The sequence below is a fragment of the Sapajus apella genome, unplaced genomic scaffold (genome assembly GCF_009761245.1).
Source record: "Sapajus apella isolate SASKATOON/1434 unplaced genomic scaffold, GSC_monkey_1.0 scaffold163, whole genome shotgun sequence".
Taxonomy (NCBI): Eukaryota; Metazoa; Chordata; class Mammalia; order Primates; family Cebidae; genus Sapajus; species Sapajus apella.
The window spans coordinates 236,745-256,995 of NW_022437103.1; the positions used below are offsets into that span (position 1 = coordinate 236,745).

The following is a 20,251-nucleotide window of genomic DNA, read 5'->3' on the forward strand; positions in this document are numbered from 1 at the left end:
GGATGTTGGATTTTGTCAATTACTTTTTCGGTGTCTATGGACGTAATCTTTTCTTCCTGCTTCATTCTACTAATGTGGAGTAATACATTGACTGCCTTTCAGATGTTGAACCAACCTTGCATTTCTTGGCTAAATTCCAGTTGGTCATGCTATAAAATTCTTTAGTATGCTGCGTGATTTGGTTTGCTAGTATTTTGTTGAAGATTTTTGTGCATATATATTTATTGAAGATTTTTGTGTATATATATATGGATTTTGTGTATATCCATTCTCAAGAAATATTGGTCTGTAGTCAGTTTTTTTTAAATTTTCTTTCTTGAGGTATCCTTGTCTTGTTTTGATATCAGGACCACACAGATTGAATTAGGAAGTATTCCTTTCACTTCTACTTTTGGGAAGAGTTTGTGAAGGATTTTTGTGAATTCTTCTTTGAATGTTTTCTAGAATTCACCAGTGAAGTTATTTGGGCCTGGGCTTTTCTTTGTGGCAGTTTTTTTGATTGCTAATTTAATTTTTTTTAGAGATTCTATATGTCTTTTTTAACTTGTTGATTTATAATGTTGTTTAAATCTTCTACTTTCTCATATATCTCTGTCCAGTTGTTTTGTCCATATTGAAAGTGAGGTGTTTAAGTCTCCTACTTCACTATATCTTGTAGGGAAGGTGTAACAGCAATAAACTCTCTGTTTTTGTTTATCTGGGAATGTCTTAATTTCTCTTTTATTTTGAAGGATAGTTTTGCCAGATGTAGACTTCTTGATTGACAGTGTTCCTTGTAATCTTTTAACAACCCCCATGCTTTCTGATGAGAAATCAGCTGTTAATGTTATTGAGCATGTCTTCCACATGATGAGTCCCTCCCATTTTTTCTGCATTAAGGATTTTCACTTTTTCTTTGGCTTTCAACAGTTAAATTATAATGCAACTCTCTTTTAGTTTATCATATATGTAGTTTGTTGAGCCTCCTAGATATGCAGACCAATGTTTTTCATCAAATTTGGGACACGTTTGGTCATTAAGTTCTTTCTACCTCTCCCTACTTTGCTCTAGCCACTTAACTAAGAGAATATATGAGCGCCATTCCTTGCTTGTCTCAAAAAAATTGAAAAAGATAAATACAAATAATGTGAAAACTACTTAAATCAGATTTCTCCCTGGCCAGGATTTGTTATTATTATTATTTTTTGTGTGTGTGGCTGTTTACTGACTTTTCTAGACAGATTCTGTAAAAAGTCTGTATTTTTAAAAAATATTTGAAGTCTTTGCTTGGGTTGGTTAGTGGTGAGCTAATGGTTGGATGGAGATTTCATTGAATTTCTTGAACTAGTAAGTCTCTCAGCCTTCACCAGGGGGTTCTGTGTGTTTGCCTAGTAGTTTGCAGCGTAGGCACGCCTGCAGTCCCCGTAAGCAGTTTGCAGCTCTACCTTAGCCTTCACTTCCTGCTTGTTCAGAATTTCAAAGTTAGCCAAAGGTGGAAGGTTAGGGAATTCTCTGGTATTTCCTTGGCATATACATAGCCTACACATGCAGATGTTCTTTTGTATTCCCAAGACTATATTGGAGCTTTCAAAGCCTCTTGTGGACATTACTTTCCTCAGGTTTTCATTTTATGATTTCTATTCAGCTGCTTGTTTGTCCCAATTTATATCGCCATTTCAGGCAGCTGAGATTTTAAGCAGTGCATTAGGGATAAGGGAAGTACTGAACAAGCTTTGAATCAGCTCAAATCAACTTTTGAGAATGGGCTATTTCTAGGGAGCTGCCAGATAGAGCAAATCATAGCAGTTCTTTGGGAGTGGTGCTTTTTGGAGAGTTCTAAACCCGTTTTGTCCCCCAATCCCAGCTAACTGCTGGATTTCACAGCTGCCATGCTTGTTGTAAGGCTTTTGGTTCTCAAGTCACTGCAAAGCTAAGGAGATGGGCATGACTATTGGATAAATTAAAATGCCTTGAGCTTGCTCTTCTCTCTGAGATTGGGCAGTGTTTATTGATTAAATGCTCCTTAGTTGTTGTAAGCATTTGGCTGATTTTTAGAGTTTTGAAAAAGTTGATTTTGACAGATTTGCCAGTGTTCTCAGTGCTTTAATGGAAGAATGGAGTTTTAGAAATCTCTGTCATTCTGGAAGTGTTTCTCTTCATTTGTCATGCTTTATTTTTCTTTCTTTTTTTAACTAATAGGTTTTATTTTTTTAGAGCAGCTTTGGGTTTACAGAAAAATTGAGCAAAAATAGAGTTCTCATGTGCTTTCTCACCTTCTGTTACATACAGTTTCTCCTGTGATTAACATCTTGCATGATTTTGGTATTATAATTGATGAGTCACTATTGATATTATTTACTAAAATTTATAGTTTGTATTAGGGTTCACTCTGTTTTGTATATCCTATAGGCCTTGACAAATGTATAATGCCATATCTCTACCATTATAGTATCATACAGAATAGTTTCACTACCCTTCAAATTCTGTGTGCTCCACTTATTTATCCCTCCCTTGTTTTTCTGAACTCGTGGTAAATATTGATCTTTTTGCTGATTCCACAATTTGGCCTTTTCCAGAATGTCAGATAGCTATAATCAGATAGTAGGTAACCTTTTCAGATTGGCTTCTTTCACTTAGCAAAATACGTGTAAGGTTCCTCTACATCCTTTTGTGGCTTGGTATCTCATTAAAAACAAACAAACAAACAAACAAAAATGGCGGGGTGCGGTGGCTCAGGCCTGGAATCTCGGCACTTTGAGAGTCCAAGGCAGGAGGATAGCTTTAGCTTAGGAGTTCAAGAACAGCTGGGCATATATTGAGTCCTTGTCTTGACCCAAAAAAAAAAAAAAAAAAAAAAAAAACAAATTAGCTGGGTGTGGTGGCACATGTCTATAGCCCCAGCTACTCAGGAGGCTGAGGTGGGGGGATCACTTGAGCCCAGGAGGTTGAGGCTGCAGTGAGCCAAGATCACGCCACTCTCCAGCCTGTTCAACAGAGAGAGACCCTGTCTCAAAAAAAAATTACTGAATAATATTCCATTGTATGGATGTACTACAGTTTGTTTATTCATTTACTTACTGAAAAATATCTTGGTTGCTTCCAAGTTTTAACAATTATGAATAAAACTGCTATAAACATTTATATACAGATTTTTGCATGGATGTACATTTTCATCTCATTTTGGTAAATATCAAGGAGCAATATTGCTGGATCATATAGGAAGCACATGTTTAATTTGGTAAGAAACTGCCAAACCATCTTCCAAAGTTGCTTTACCATCTTGTGTTTCCACCAGCAATGAATGAGAGCTTCTTTTGCTGCTCCATCCTCATTAGCCTTTGGTTCTATGCTTTGGACATCATTAACCATTAAGTATATAGTGGTATTTTATTGTTGTTTTAATTTGCAGTTCCCTAATGACAAATGATGTTGAACATTTTATCACATGCTTATTTGCCATCTGTATATCTTCTTTAGTGATATATCTGTTCAGATCTTTGTTCATTTTAATTTAATTTAATTTAACTAATTTATTTTTTGAGATGGAGTTTCGTTCTTGTTGCCTAGGCTGGAGTGCAAAGGCATGATCTCAGCTCACTGCAACCTCTACCTCCCAGGTTCAAGCAATCTTTGTGCCTCAGCCTTCCAAGTAGCTAGGATTACAGGCATGCACCACCATGCCCGGCTAATTTTAGTAGAGACAGGATTTCTCCATGTTGGTCAGACTGATCTCTATCTCCCAACCTCAGGTGATCCGCCCATCTCGGCCTCCCAAAGTGCTGGGATTACAGGCATGAGCCACCACGCCCAGCCCTATTTTGTTTATTATAATTTCAACTTTTACTTTAGATTCAGTGGGTACCTATGCAAGTTTGTATCACATATACATGGACATACTGTGTGATACTGAGGTTTGGGATACAGATGATCCCATCACCCAGGTAGTGAGCATAGTACCCAACAGTTTTTGAGCCATTGCTCCTCTTTCCATCTTGTCTAGTAGTCCCCAGTGTCTATGGTACCATCGTTTTGTCATGAGAACAATGTTTAGCTCCCACTTATGAGTGAGAACATGTGGTATTTTTCTGTTCCAGCTTTAATTCACTTAGAATAATGGTCTCTAGCTATTTGCCCATTTTAAAATTGGGTTATTTGTTTTATTATTGAGTTTTAAGAATTCTTTGTGTATTTTAGATACCAATTCTTTATCATGTATGTTTTGCAAATAATTTCTTCCAGTCTGTGGCTTGTCTTAGTCTCTTGATAGTACTTTTTGTGGAACATATTTTTTTAAATTTTTATTTCGAACATCCATTTTTTTCTTAAGTGGGTTGCACTTTTCATATTATGTCCAGAAAACTCATTGCCAAATCCAAGTTCACCCAGATTTTCTCCCCTTTCATCTTGTAGGAATGTTGCAGTTTTGCGTTTTGCATTTATGCCTATGATCCATTTTGACTTAATTTTTGTGAAAGATTTAAAGTCATTATTTTGTTTGTGGATGTCCAGTTCTATTCTCATTTGTTGAAAATACTATCTTTTATGCTCTATTGAATTGCCTTTGCTCCTTGGTCAAAGATCAATTGACTATATATATGTGGGTCTATTTCTGAGCTCTTTATTGTGTTCAGTTGGTATGTCGGTTCTTTTGCCAATACCACACATGTCATTTTGATTACTGTAGCTTTGTGTAGTAAGTCTCTAAGTTGAGTAGTGTTAGTGATTCAATTTTCTTCTTCTTCAATATTGTTTCAGATGTTATGGGTCTTTTGCCTGTTCTAATAAAAAATTTAGAATCACCTTGCCAGCATCCTCAACATAACTTGCTGAAATTTTGATTGGGATTGTGTTAAAATATTACCACAAACATAAAAATACATACATTTAACTTTTAGCATAAAGTTTTTGTTAATGGTGAGAAAAGAAACACTAATGGTTTTGTGAAATCAAGACTGTGACTCAGGTTACATAAGAAATGAAGAAAAACCTCTCCTCACCCCACACACGTGTACATGCAGACACACACACACACACACACACACACACTCACACTCTCACACACCCACACACCCCTGCACTTGCCAGTCTAACCTATGAATCACAGACTTTTAGAATAACATGAAATCTCACATCTTAGTAATCAAGAAGTTCTGTTGGAAGTAGGGAGAATAAAGTTGTTTGTAAGTATATGTGTAGCCATAGAATTTGGAGAAATTCCTTTAAAAGTGTAATAAATAATTATGCAACAATGATTTTTTTATGCTTGTGGGTTTAATATCAGGTTCTTCTATATGTGAATTCAGTTTGAGTAAAGGTTTTCTTTTCTGTAGTTTGTCTGTATCCTATTCTTTTTTCTTTTTGATTTTATTGGCAGCACTTTAAAATTATTAAATAATATTGGAGACAGTGGGCTTTCATTTCTCATGCTTCTGTAACCACTGAACTTGTTTTTGCCTTTGCCCATATCTCTAAGGGTTCATTTCTTCATATTTACTTACCTGCCTGGGCTATGATTGGCCACATAAGACCTCACTTCACTGACACATGGCTAGCATTCTAGTGTGTTCATGCCACAACAGCTTTGCAGTCTTCTTGTTGCTTTCACTACCAGAGTTTTCTGTTAGAAATTCATGAATGTTAAAATTTATATAGAAGTACAAATTTATCCCTGTCAACTTAATGTGGGATATTATGTCCAGTAATTCTCCTTTCATCTCTTATTTTTTATTGCCCTTCTTACACATTTGCCGCTGGATTTGTGTCTTTAGTCTTAGAAAGTGATTTTACTTCCTATTTTAAAATTTATTTTCTTATGTGGGACTGGCATCATCACCTCAGAATCTGAAATCTAAATTCTGATATTAAAATCTTCATTATCTTTCTGTCCTGTGTTCCCTCTCCCTCCTATCTTCACAATCTCCTTTTAATTTTCTGAAAGTAATCCCTGTTGTATTTTTCCTTTCTGTTCCATCTTTGCTTCTTTCTGTCTCTTAGATTTCTCAGTTATATTCATTTCTTTCCCCCAGAAAACTTTTCCTCCCAGTGGGATTTTATCTCCCTTTTAACTTACTGTCAGATGGTTTAGTGACATATACATGGATGCAAAGCAAATGTGTTAATATTTTAACAGTTGGTAAATATAGGTGAAGGGTATATTGTTGTTCATTATAGTATTCTTTTGATACTTCTATTTGAAGAAATGTTTCAAGATAAAGAGATTGGAAACTATTGATAATATGATAGTAAGTTATTTTATTTAATATTTACTGTATATTATGTACTACTCCAAGTACTTTAACGCATATTATCTCATTTAAATCTTATACTAATCTAAGCAGATAAGTATTGTTATTATGCCCATTTTATAGACTAGAAAATGAAGCATAGAGGGATTCAGTAATTTGTGCTGTGTGTTGTGTAGCTTGTAAGTGGCAACTGAATTTGAATTCAAATGACCTATGCAGGTAACATTAAAATGAATAAGATGTAACTCTTTTTTCCAAAGGGCTTACAATCCAATTAGAGTTGATAAGTATATAGGTTTCTTTAGTTTATGCTGTGAAAGAAATTAAAGATCATAAAATGAGTTTTATCTAGTTGAGGGGATCAGGAAGGGGTTTCTGAAGAAAGCAGCATTTCAGTACTAGGAATAAATGCAGGTTTAATTTTGAATCTCATGGTGGAGGTGTTTGAAATGCAACCCAAAGCATATAAATTTGTCCAGTGGGCAGTAGAGAACATTGAGAGTTAAAGAAACTATGGCCCAAAGATAATAAATATTTTCAATAGCTAGTTACTGTCAGATAGGATTTAAACCTGAATCTGAGGTGAGAGCGGCTGTTGTGGCTTTTCTAGATGCCAGTTCTTTGTTTCAGCTGGTGAACAAGACTTGTTGACTCTTCCTAAAACATTTTAAATGTATTAATTCCATGCATTTGGATCACCTTTATGTCAGCTTAATATATGTCCATATTCCATATCTGATTCTTATCTGTCTCTCACTTGGCAAAATAAGAAGTACATTTTAACTTGATTATTAACTATTCAGATTACACTTCTAAAGCAGTGCTTTTGTCATGTGACAGCTACAAAATTTTAGAATCTTGGAGATACAAACTTTAAAAAAAAAAAATTCTAGTGGTTAAAATACATGTTCCTTACCCATTCAGTACAAAATCAAAACACAAAAAACCAAACAAACAAACAAAAAAACCCAAAAAGCAAAAAACCCTGAATAAAGTAAACTTAAAAACCAAAACTCAGATGCAGTACACAGTTAATTCCTTCATGGAGTTTATAATTTGGCTTGAATTGCAAAAAAATATATTGTAATAAATACTATAATGGGTCACACTATATAGGTCTCTATAAAAACAGCTTTGAAAGTGCCAAACACTGCCTTAAGGGATTTAAGGAAGTGTTCTCTGAAGTAGTGTCAACTAATTTAAGATGAAGAAGAATTATCTAGACCGAGTGTGCAGTGGAGGGCAGAATGGAGAGACTGGCAAAGACTCCCCAGAGGTTGTGGTTTGGAGATGAGAGTTTAGCATACTTTTGGAATCTCAGTTAATTAGGTGTGAATTAAGAATCCACTCTGAGGGAGGCACGTGTGGTGAGGGAAGAAGTTGAAAAATAAATAGGATTCAAGAGCAACAGTTTTAAAATTTCTAAAAATCTTTTTCTTGGGTTAAAAGAAAGTCAGGCCTGAAGTACTTGTGAGAATTTATGAGAAGTAGTTTCAGAGAAAAATAATCTTGTGAAAATTGACCTCATACTGAATATTTGAGAGTTCAGAGATTTGGAAATATTTGTCAAAAGCTAGAAAATTTGGTAGAAACCATATTTCTACGTTTTCAATATGGTTGAAATTTAATTCATTGGGATTTTTGCATATTTAATACATTATGAATTTAATCTTGATGTTAAAATAGCCATTATATTGGAGAGAATATTTTTTCACTGTCTTATTTATTGACATTTTGCTAGAACTTCAATACCAGCCTGGGCAACCCCTGTTTCTACTTACTAGCTAACTAGCTGACCACACACACACACAGACACACAGACAGAGAGAGAGAGAGAGAGAGAGAGAGAGAGTGAGAGCGAGCAATTTCACATATATTAGAAATTCTTGGCAGGGTGCGGTGGCTTACACTGTAATCCCAGCAAAGAACTTTAGGAGGCTGAGGGGGATGGATCACCTGAGGTCAGCAGTTCAAGACCAGCTTGGCCAACATGGTGAAACCCTGTCTCTACAAAAATACAAACATTAGCTGGTGCCTGTAAGCCCAGCTATTCAGGAGGCGAGGCAGGAGAATTGCTTGAACCCAGGAGGCAGAGGTTGCAGTAAGCCAGATTATGTATGCCATTGCACTCCAGCCTGGGCGACAGAGTAACACTCCGTCTTAGAAAGAAAAAAAAAGTTCTCATCACAATTTAAGAAATTGCTGTAACTATGACTTCTGGTTAAAATATTTAGTTTTTACTCCTATGAAACACATTACTTTTAATTTTTTTCTTATTCAGCATCTATGTTATTGTATGAATCTGAAGGGAAATGTAACAATTTTTGGAGTAGTGTTTTTTTGTTGTTGACACAGAGTCTCACACTGTCACCAAGGCTGGAGTGCAGCAGTGCAATCTCAGCTCACTGCAACCTCTGCCTCATGGGTTCAAGGGATTCTCCTGCCTCAGCCTCTGAAGTAGTTGGGATTACAGGCATGTGCCACCAGGCCTGGCTAATTTTTGTATTTTTAATGCAGATGGGCTTTCACTGAGAGTAGATTTTTTAATGCACTGTAAGATTAGGAAATATGTTGTGTATAGAAAACCTTTATAAAAGCTTATTTAAACTTTGTTGGAAAACATGCTTTATCAATAATGTAAAATCAAAAATAAAAAAATTGTCTTAATTGCCTGTTGGGACTCAGAAGAAATGGGAATCCAAGGATGTGTACAAACTGAGAGTTAATGTTGATAACATCGTTATGGGGCTAAAAAATGCACAATTTAAGAGGTCAAAGTCAAAAACTAATGAACAACAGTCAGTGCAGAAAAGGAAGAATAAGTTTAATTTTTTCAGATGAGGTCTTTCCAGAGTATTTTGTTTCTATCCGGGTTCCTAAAGAAGGTTTATTCATCTAATGTGTAAAATACAAAAAGGATGGGGGATATAGAAGATAATTGTTTTAATGAACTAGAGCTGATTACGCCTTTTGTGGAAACTGTGTACTCACATTTAGTGACTGAGGTGAGTACAAGTCAGAGGCTTGATGATAATGGTAAATGATTTGTAATAATCACTGTAATAATTTCATTTTTTATTTCTGAAATTATATTGTATATGTTTTCCCTCCACCTTCTTCCCTGCCCTTCCAGAGGCTCTCCCTATAGAGAATCTCCTTTGGGTCATTTTGAAAGCTATGGAGGGATGCCCTTTTTCCAGGCTCAGAAGATGTTTGTTGATGTACCAGAAAATACAGTGATACTGGATGAGATGACCCTTCGACACATGGTTCAGGATTGCACTGCTGTAAAAACTCAGTTACTCAAACTCAAACGTCTCCTGCATCAGGTGAGTACATAATGAGCGTTTCCAGCTCTCATATTTTGAATTGTAAAATGGATTTACTTTTTAAGGGTTACTAATGTCTTTTTAGATTTCTGTACAATAGTGCTTGTAAACAGTACATAATAGAAAGCTCTGTGGAAAAAACCTGTGGGATATTGCATCATAGTCTCATTACACAGTCCCTGGCATTTATGAGTTGTATAATATTTGGTAAGCCAATTTCTGCTTCTGTTTCTTCATTTCCATAATACCTACATTGTAAGGTTGTTGATAGAATTAGAAATAGTAGTTGTAAATTGGCCAATCCAATTCCTGAAACATAGTAGGCATTCAGTATTCAGTGGCTGCTATGCTGATTTGAGCTAAGTAGAAAATAAGAAATAACAATTTTTGCTTATATAATCATATAATTTAGTTTTTGGTTGGAACCTTCAAGTTTAATATTCTCCAGCCTTTTTTTTTTTTTTTTTTTTCCGAAGAAGTCTAGACTCGTAGCAGAGATGCACTTGTCCAAAGTCACGGGATAAGCTGATGTTGGAACCTAGCATCTGATTCAGTAGCACGCACTTTAAGCATTTAGCGCTTACAGACAAGGTCAGATGTATAGCAGAAAACCAAGGAATAAAGCACTAATTTTAAGTTATAGATACCTTTTGTTTGGTTTTAAATCTATATTTATACTTCATACAATAGCCAACATTAGCTTAAAACTACAGTTGAGACAGAACAGCCTGACTTTGCTGCTCAGTTTGCTCTCTGTCTTGTAATTCCTGGTGGCCATCAAAACCAAACACATGATATATGCACACGAAAGGCTAGTTGAAGTGAAATTTGGCTCCTGTGTTAGAAATGATGGTGAATGTAAATATTCTGTTAAAGTCAGGTAAATTGTTTCCTGTTACTCAGTTATGGATTTTCTGTACTACTCTCCAGTCTTGTGGATATATGACTACTTTTTAAAAAGAAACTTCTCTGTGCTAAAGAATGAAAGAGTGGAGAATCTTTTTGCATCTGGGAATGTTTGATTTCTCTTGAGGTAGAAATAGATTATGACATTGAGCTTACAGCCTAGTTTAACTGTAACTGGAAAATAGGCATTATTATATAGTGTTTTTCTGCTTGCTGGTCTTGGGAGATGATTTTTTGATTAGGAGTTTTAGTGTCATAGGGAAGAGGTGGTAGGGAATAGTGGGAAATAGGTAAAATATGTCAGATATCCACTGTGAACCAATCATTGTACTAGCTATACCATGTACCATCTTTTGTATTTTGGTGTACTGCCCTGAATCATGAAGTATGACTAAATATTAGCTAATAAGACCAACCCACCTCTAATAATGAAAGAAGTAGCATAATTCAGGCAGTAATAGGTGAATTGGTAACCAATGATTGGTACCATAAGAGTTAAAAAGTGTTTTTTTGAGGTTCTTTATATAAAGTTGTAAATCTCTTTTTTTTTTTTGAGACGGAGTTTCGCTCCTTTTACCCAGGCTGGAGTGCAATGGCGCGATCTTGGCTCACCGCAACCTCCGTCTCCTGGGTTCAGGCAATTCTCCTGCCTCAGCCTCCTGAGTAACTGGGATTACAGGCACGTGCCACCATGCCCAGCTAATTTTTTGTATTTTTAGTAGAGACGGGGTTTCACCATGTTGACCAGGATGGTCTCGATCTCTTGACCTCGTGATCCACCCGCTTTGGCCTCCCAAAGTGCTGGGATTACAGGCTTGAGCCACCGTGCCCGGCCCTAAAGTTGTAAATCTTTTAATGGCTCTTTTCTGTTATTATGGCCTCTGAAATCTTAGGTACTACACACTCATAAAATTGACTTTATTTTTTGTTTATGTGATGACAACAAAATTATGAGAAGAAAATTGCAACATCTTTTTAGGTCATCTTTAAAGTTTCCCAAATGCTAATAGAAGTTAAAAGGTGACTGAGTTCAAAATTTTATGTCATTGCCTCTTTAAATTTGTTTCTGATTTTACTGAATTAAAAAAATCAATGTGATATATATACATAGTTTTCAAAAAAAATTCATACACTATTTAAAGGCTTAATGAAAAAAACAGTATTTCTGGCCCCCTCTCCACCTCAGTCCACCTGTTCTCATCTGAACAGGTTACTGTCCAAAGCTTCTCTAGAGCCATCATGGAGGGACATAGTCTGAAAATTTTTTTTTTTTCATAATCTGGGATTGGATACATTCTTTCCTGGATAGCATGTCTTCTTTCTTCCTAGTTTATTCTCTCACTTTGCTGGAATATGTCGTTACTTCTAAGAGAGGATTAATGAATGGCACACTTTTTAAGTTACTTTATTACTGAAAATCTCTTTATTCTGGTCTCACATTTAATTGATATTAATAAGTTGGTTGGTATGAAATAGTTTGGTTGTCACAGAAGAGAGTTTTCCCTTAGAAATTTGAGGGTATTCTTTTCTAGGATCTCATTTAGCCGTTGGAAGGTCTACTACATTCTGGTCCATTGTACATTGTGTTTTGCCTGTTTTTATCTCTGGGAAATTTTAAATCTCTTATTTCCAGCATTCTGAAGTTTCACAGTGATGTCCTTGGATTTGAGTTTTGTTTTAGTTGGCTGGTTGTTTTCCACCTGATGTTTTGGCAGTTAGTAGGCTCTTTGGAGATTAATGTAGTGTGAAATTTTGTTATTTCTATGATTATTCCCTTTCCCCTGTTTTCTCTGTTATCTTTCTGAAATCTTTAGTAATTAGAAACTAGAACTTCTGAATTGAATCTCTTCATCTTTTTATTTTTTCTTATATGTTTTTCTTTTTATTTGGGTTTGGTTATGTTTCCTGTTATATTTTCTCAACTTGATATTCCAGTTCTCTATTTTTATTTAACTCTTTATCTTGGCAATCATATTTTCAATTTCCAAGAACTATTCCTTATTCATATTATTCAACTGTTTTTTTTCAAGAACTATGTTAAGTAGAGAATTTCTGTTTATTCTTGTTGAGAATTCTTTGATTCCCTGCATTCTTTCTCTTTTTAAATGATCATTTTGTTCTTTATGCTTATTTTTATTTCTTTTTCTTTTGGAGTATTTCTTCAAGTTTATGATGATTATTAGTTGTTTACTCAGGACATGGGCCAGGCTTGTGAACTGGCTGGCTTTATGTTATGGTGTTGGATGGGTATCAGTGAGCCCTCAGCATCTACTGAGTGAAAGGTTTTTCCTTTTGAGCTGGATGTAATTTATCTTAAGAAGAAAATTTTATGTTTGGAATAAGGTATAAGACTGGGAAAATGGTCATTTCCTCCACAGACTTTCAATTCATTCTCAGAGTTTTAACCTTAAGGGGTCATACATTATGTGGCGATAAAAGAATGAAGGTTGGAAATTCAGTAGGAAAATTAGTGAGATCTCTTTAGCTTCTTAGTGTCCTAAAAAGATGGTGGGGGAAGGTGACGGTGCTGCGTTAAAAGAAATGTGGAGGACATAGATACGATGTGAAACAATTATATATTTATTTGGACAGATCAGCTATAAAGGACATTTTTGATTTGTTGGGGAAATTTGAATATGCCTTGTATATTAGAGGAGATGGAAATTTACTAAAATGGAAAGGAGAGATTGTTGACTGAATAAAGCAGGTTATTAGGCAGTATGTGCATTATGATCATTTAGCTATCTATATCTACATCTGTATATTTCTCCAGAGGGATATGCACTAAGGTGTTAGTAGGGATATTACCTGGATGGTGAGAATGTAATTTCTTTTTTGTGTGTTTAAAAACAAATTTGTGCTTTCTTATTTCTTTTTTGTTTGTTTGTTTTTTGATACGGAGTCTTGCTCTGTCGCTAGGCTGGAATGCAGTGTCACAATCTCGGCTCACTGCAACCTCTGCCTACCAGTTTCAAGCAGTTCCCCTGCCTCAGCCTCTTGAGTAGCTGGGACAACAGGCGGGCACCACCATGCCCGGCTAATTTTTTGTATTTTAGTAGAGACTGGCTTTCACCATGTTGGGCAAGATGGTCTCGATCTCCTGACTTCATAATTCTCCTGCCTCAGCCTCCCAAAGTGCTGGGATTATAGGCATGAACCACCACACCTGGCCTTTCTCATTTCTAATTCTCCACGCCTTATTATTTCTGGGAAGAAAAAAAAGGTTTCTTAAAAGGTATGTGTCTTATCCAGTGATTAGTTAAGTAACTGGATATGTTATAATGTAGGATGCTCGCACTACCTGATTTCAAGCTATGTTCCAAGGTTCCAGTGACCAAAACAGCATGGCACTGGTACCAAAACAGATATATAGAGCAATGGAACAGAACAGGGTCCTCAAAAATAACACCATACATCTGTAACCACCTGATCTTCAACAAACCTGACAAAAACAAGCAATAGGGAAAGGATTCCTTATTTAATAAATGGTGCTGGGAAAACTGGCTAGCCATATGCAGAAAACTGAAACTGGACCCCTTCCTTATACCTTATATAAAAATTAACTCAAGGTGGATTGAATACTTAAATGTAAAACCTAAAACCGTGAAAACTCTAGAAGAAAACCTAGGCAGCACCATTCAAGACAATAGGCATGGGCAAAGACTTCATGACTGAAACACCAAAAACAATCACAACAAAAGCCAAAACTGACAAATGGGATCAAATTAAACTAAATCGCTTCTGCACAGCAGAATAACCTATCATCAGAGTGAACAGGCAACCTACAGAATGGGAGACGATTTTTGCAATCTATATATCTGACAAAAGGCTAATATCCAGACTCTCCAAGGAATTCAAACAAATTTACAAGAAAAAAACAACCCCACCAAAAGTGGGCAAAGGATATGAACGGACACTTCTCAAAAGAAGACATTTATGCAACCAACAAACATGAAAAAAGCTTATCATCACTGGTCATTAGAGAAATGCAAGTCGTAACCACAATGAGATACTATCTCATACCAGTTAGAATGGTGATTATTAAAAGGTCAGGAAACAACAGATGCTGGAGAGGATGTGGAGAAATAGGAATGCGTTTACACTGTTGGTGGGACTGTAAATTAGTTCAACCATTGTGGAACACAGGGTGGCGATTCCTCAAGAATCTAGAACCAGAAATACCATTTGACCCAGCAATCCCATTACTGGGTATATACCCAAAGTATTATAAATCATTCTGCTATAAAGACACATGCACACGTATGTTTATTGAGGCACTGTTCACAATAGCAAAGACTTGGAACCAACCCAAATGCCCATCAGTGCTAGACTGGATAAAAAAATGTGCCACATATATACCATGGAATACTACACAGCCTTAAAAAAGAATGAGTTCATGTCCTTTGCCAGAGACATGGATGAAGCTGGAAGCCATCATTCTCAGCAAACTAACACAGGAACAGAAAACCAAACATCGCATATTCTTACTCATAATTGAGAGAACACATGAACACAGAGAGGGGAATATCACACACCTGGGCATATCAGGGGTTAGGGGACTGGGGGAGGGATAGCATTAGGAAAAATTCCTAATGTAGATGACAGGTTGATGGGTGCAGCATACCACCATGGCATATGTATACCTGAGTAACAAACCTGCATATTCTGCACATGTATCCCAGAACTCAAAGTATAATAATAATTTTTAAAAACGTAGGATGCTAGAGAAGAGGCAGAAGAGATAGATTGATTTAGGGCACCTTGTCAAGGGCCTTGTGTGCCACAAAGTTAGCTGGGGCATTGTTCTGTTGGTAGCAGTAAGTAGTAAGCCAGACAAGTGACTTGGCCAAATTGTTATTTTTAAAAAATTACCGTAAGGATTTGAAGAAAGTGAATAGCAAAGGAAGTGAACTAAGTCATAGTAGTTAGGAGGCTGTTGCACACATCCAAATTTTAGGCTAAAGTTGTTAAGTTTAGTTGGGCATTTTTCTAGGTTCTCCGTTATACATTATCTCTAGTCCGAAAACCAGGTGATATTGGATTCACCCTCATAGTTGAAAAGGGTTAGGTTCAGAAAACTAATTAGTGTTAAAACCAGGGTTTATGAGTTCACTTGAACAAAGTTCCTACTGCACACAAAAATTTAAAGATTGTAAACCATTGTATTTGGCCTTTGATCTATTTTTTATTTGTGGTTTTACTCAAATCAAGGTTACTTTATGGTTTAAACAGCCATTTTGTATACCTCATTCTACTTATCACAACATCATTATGGGGTAAGAAAGACAACAGTAGTAATTCCATTTTAATGGTCAGAAAACTAAGAGTGAAATTTAATTGTGTTTTGCAAGGTCACCCAGTTGCATATTAATGTAGAGTGCATTTTAAACTCAGAGCTTTCTAATTATTTTAGCTTAACACCTCTATACAGTTTATTGCTTGATTTAGAAATTTTGAATAAGAATTTTGATCCTGATATGAAGAACGTAGGGACATGATGAAAAAGATATTTTTTAATGTTATCTTGTCTCTTTAAGTCTCTACACCCTGTTTCAAAAACTTATTATCAAAACGTATTATATATACAGAAAAGGGCATGATTAATAAGTGTGTATCATAATGAATTTTCACAAACCGAAAATACCTGTGTAGCCAGCATCTAGCAAAAATGAAACATTACTAGAACAGAGGCCTCTGCTTTCCCATTGTCATGGTAGCCAGTGGATTTCTGAAAATATAGATAAGTTTATCTGTATCTGAACTTTGAAATGAAATGAAATCTTATAGGATATACTTGTTTTATATCTGCCTGCTTTTGCTTAATATCATATTCATGAGTCATCTATTTTTTTGCATCATTCTCATTGCTGTAGATTATTCCATTGTGTTAATATACCACAGTTTATTTCATTTTTCTATAATTGATAGACATTTGGACAGGTTTCCTTTTTGTTTTTTATTATGAACAGTGTTGCTGTTGTATTCTAGTATGTATCTTTTGGTGAATATATGTGTGCATTTTTATTGTATTTATACCTATAAGTGGGATTACTGGGTTAGTTATAAGTTAGATAAGTATTCAGCTTTAGTAGATATTACAAAGGTTTTCTAAAGTAGTTATACCCATCCACTTTTCCCTCTTCTCATTTCTTTTCATTATTTTTTGTTTTCTTTTGTCATATTATCACATTCAGCATCTGTTTTGACCTTGCAATAAGAAGTGAAGAATTTAAGATGGAGTGATGGAAAGGCATGATGATACCTCTTTCTAGCATTTTATTTGCATTGGAAAATATTTGATTTCTATGATTTATGTTCTGTCTACTTCAGGATGCTTGTTTTGGTGATAAAAATGAAGGAGTATGTAATAGCGTTTTATGAACTGTCAAATGTGGTATGCAAATATTTAGTTTCGTTATTCCCTCTCCCCTCCAACATTGAGAATAAAACCAGTAATTTTTCCCTCATATAATTATCCTGTTCTCTGTGTGTAGGGGCACTGGGGGTAGTGGCAGTAGTAGGTAATGGAATATTAGAAGTGGCATCATCCTAAGTGGGGTTCACTAAGAACTAAGAGGCTACGGAATGCTTGCCACTTGGCAGCAGAGAACCAAAGAAAAGCCAGAGCATGCATGCCTCTCTATCCCCCCACTTTTCTTATCACTCCAAAAAAAGGAGTTTTTTAAATATTCATAATAAAAATATATGCAACATAAAGGTTCAATTTAACTTAGAATGTGAAGGAGCTTGTACCCCTAACCCTAACCACCTAGGTTAAGAAATAGGACCTTAATAAGCTCCCTGTATGCTCCTTCCTGATTGTGGTACCTTTCCTTCCAGAGTCTAGAGTTTTCCTTCTCATTTTTACCATCTGTGTTTGCATTTCTGTGAATATAAAGTTTGCCTCTCTTTGAACTTTATGTAAGTGAAATTATGTGAGTATTTTTCTGTGACTTCTTTCATTCAACTTTTTAAAAAGATTCATTTATGTTTAGCTCTGTTTCATTAATTTTCATTTCTCTATTGGTGCTTCAATCTGTGAACAAACCATAGTATCTTTGTCTGTTTTACTCTTGATGTCCATTTTGTTTCCAGTTTTTTTTTTTTTTGACTCTGACAAATAGTACTGCTATGAACATTTTCCTGGAACAACCATGAGAAAGTTCCTCTGGAGTATCTAATCAGAATTGGAATTTCTGAGTCCTGAAACAAGGAAATATTTCACTCTTAAAAAACCAAACTGTTTTCCTTACTCCCCCAAATAGTAGATGTTATTTTTCATTATTTCACATGTATGCAAACTTGATATTATCCAACTTCTGAATTTTTGTCATGTGAATAGAATATAGTGACATTTAATTGTGGTTTTAATTTGCATTTCTCTGACTGCTAATAAAGTTGAACCTCTTTGTATGTTTATGGAATGTTTGTTGCCTGCTTTTGTCTTTTGTGTATGTGAGAGAAAGAGATTTTTGTATATTCTAGATGTAAGTACTTTATTGATTATATACGTTGCAAATATTATCTTCCATTTCGTACACTGCTTTTTCATTCTCTGATATCCTTTGATGAACAAAAGTTCTTAGATTTAATATAGTTGAATTTATCAGACTTTTTCTTTGTGGTTTGCACTTTTAGAAATCCTTGTTTGAAAATCCTTTCTTGTTGAAGTCATAAAAATATTCTTTTCTTAAAAAATTAAGAATTTTGACCTTTGCAATTAAATCTCAAATAACTTGGAATTGATTTTCGTTTACTTTAAGGTATAAGGTAGAGGTCCACTTGTTTTTATCTGTGGGTGATCAGTGGATTCAGGGGTTAAAGTGTGAAGAGTTCTTTTTTTTTTTTTTTGAGACCAAGTGTTGCTCTGTCATCTAGGCTGGGCAAGTGGTGCAGTGGCAGCTTACTGCAGCCTCGACCTCCTGGGCTCAATCGATCCCCCTGAGTAGCTGGGACTATAGATAGGCATAGACCACCACATCTGGCTATTTCTGTTTTTTATTTTTTGTAGAGACAGTTTCTTGCTTTGTTGCCTAAACTGGTTTGGAACTCCTGGGCTTATGCAATCTTCCTGACTCGGCCTCCTAAAGTGCTAGGATTACAGGCGTGAGCCACTGTGCCCAGTCAAGAGTTCATTCCTTTTTCTCTGATACACAATGCCTGTGCTTTAATAAACTAGATGTCCATTATATGTGACACTGTTCCAGTGTCAAATTGTACATTTTAACTCTTGCTTAGTATGACATCAACATGGTTTCGAAACCTATCTTACTCTTCTTCAAAAGCATCTTTACAGAAGTATCATAGTCCTTTTGTTTTTCCATAAAATGTTGAAATCATTTGTTGGGTTCTGTGAAAACTCTTTTGGAATTGTGGTGGGAATGGCATTGAACCAATAGATCAGTTTCAGGGAGAATTGACATTTTACTATCCTTAGACTTTGAAATCAAGAACATAATATATAGGCTCATTGCTTTAGCTTTAATAAATGTTTTCAAATAAGGTTTTATACTTTTTTCCCATAAAAGTCTTATACAGTTTTGTTTACTCCTTGTATTGAAAGTTTTGTGTTATTTTAAGTGCTGTCATTTTTCTAATGGATTCTTAGGATATGGAAATGCCATAGACTTGTGTTTATTGAGTTTGTATTCAACATTGGTGCAATTATTAATTATAGTAATTTATCCACAGATTTTTGGGGAGAAGTTTTAATGTAGGTAACATCTCAGCTACAATAATGACAATTGTGTTTTTCCTTTTCAATGTTTGTATTTTTCCTTGCCTTATGCATGGGCTAGGAACTTCAATAAAATATTGAATTGCTCCTGTCTTGCTCCTGATCTTAACAGGAATGCTTTCAGTGCTTAAGTGAGATATCTTCTTAATCTTTATTGTGTATACCTTTTATGAGTTGAAAGAAATTTGTTTTCTATTTCATTTTTAATATTAAATTTTTTCAAAAGTCTTATTGATAGAAAAACTTTTCAAGTACCTCTTTTACATTTTAATAGCTTTCTTTTTTTTGGAGCACCAAGAGTAAGTTGCCTGCTGAAGTGCATTACCCCCAAATATTTGTGTGTATTTCCTACAATTAAGGATATTTTGTGGTATAACCACAAACAGTCACCAAAATCAGGAAATAAACATTGATACGTTACTTCCATTTAATCCTCAGAAACTGTTCAGGTGTTACCTTTTACCAAAACCTGCAGAGATTTAAAGAAGAAAAAAAAAAAAAAGGAAAACTTCAGGACAGTATTCTTGATTAACATCAGTGCAGAAATCCTCAACAAAATACTGGCAAAGTTAATGCAGCGACACATAGAAAAACTTATCCACCATGATCAAGTAGACTTCACACCTGGGATGCAAGGCTGGTTTAACATACACAAATCAATAAGTGCAATTCATCACATAAACGAACTAAATACAAAAACCACATGATTATCTCAATAGATGCAGAAAAGACCCTCGATAAAATTCAACATCCCTTCAGGTTAAAAATACTGAATAAACTAGGCATTGAAGGAACATACCTCAAAATAATAAGAGCCATGTATGACAGACCTACAGTCAATATCATATTGAAAGGGCAAAAGCTGGAAGCATTCCCCTTGGAAACCGGCACAAGACAAGTTTGCCTTCTTACACCACTCCTGTTCAACATGGTACTGGAAATTCTGGCCAGGGCAGTCAGTCCAGAGAAAGAAATAAAAGGTATTCAAATAGGAAGAGAAGAAGTCAAATTATCTTTGTTTGCAAATGACATAATTCTATATCTAGAAAACCCCA

At 35.3% G+C, this 20,251-nt stretch overlaps 1 protein-coding gene across 12 annotated transcripts in view; it reads left to right on the plus strand.

Moving 5' to 3' along the window:
- CCSER2 (coiled-coil serine rich protein 2) overlaps positions 1-20,251 on the plus strand; it is a 178,617-nt gene that overhangs the window by 82,912 nt on the left and 75,454 nt on the right. For all 12 annotated transcript variants that reach the window (XM_032266929.1, XM_032266932.1, XM_032266933.1 and 9 more), the window contains one exon: positions 9,358-9,553. In XM_032266929.1, coding sequence (XP_032122820.1) covers positions 9,358-9,553 — 196 coding nt within the window. The remainder of the gene's footprint in view (positions 1-9,357; positions 9,554-20,251) is intronic.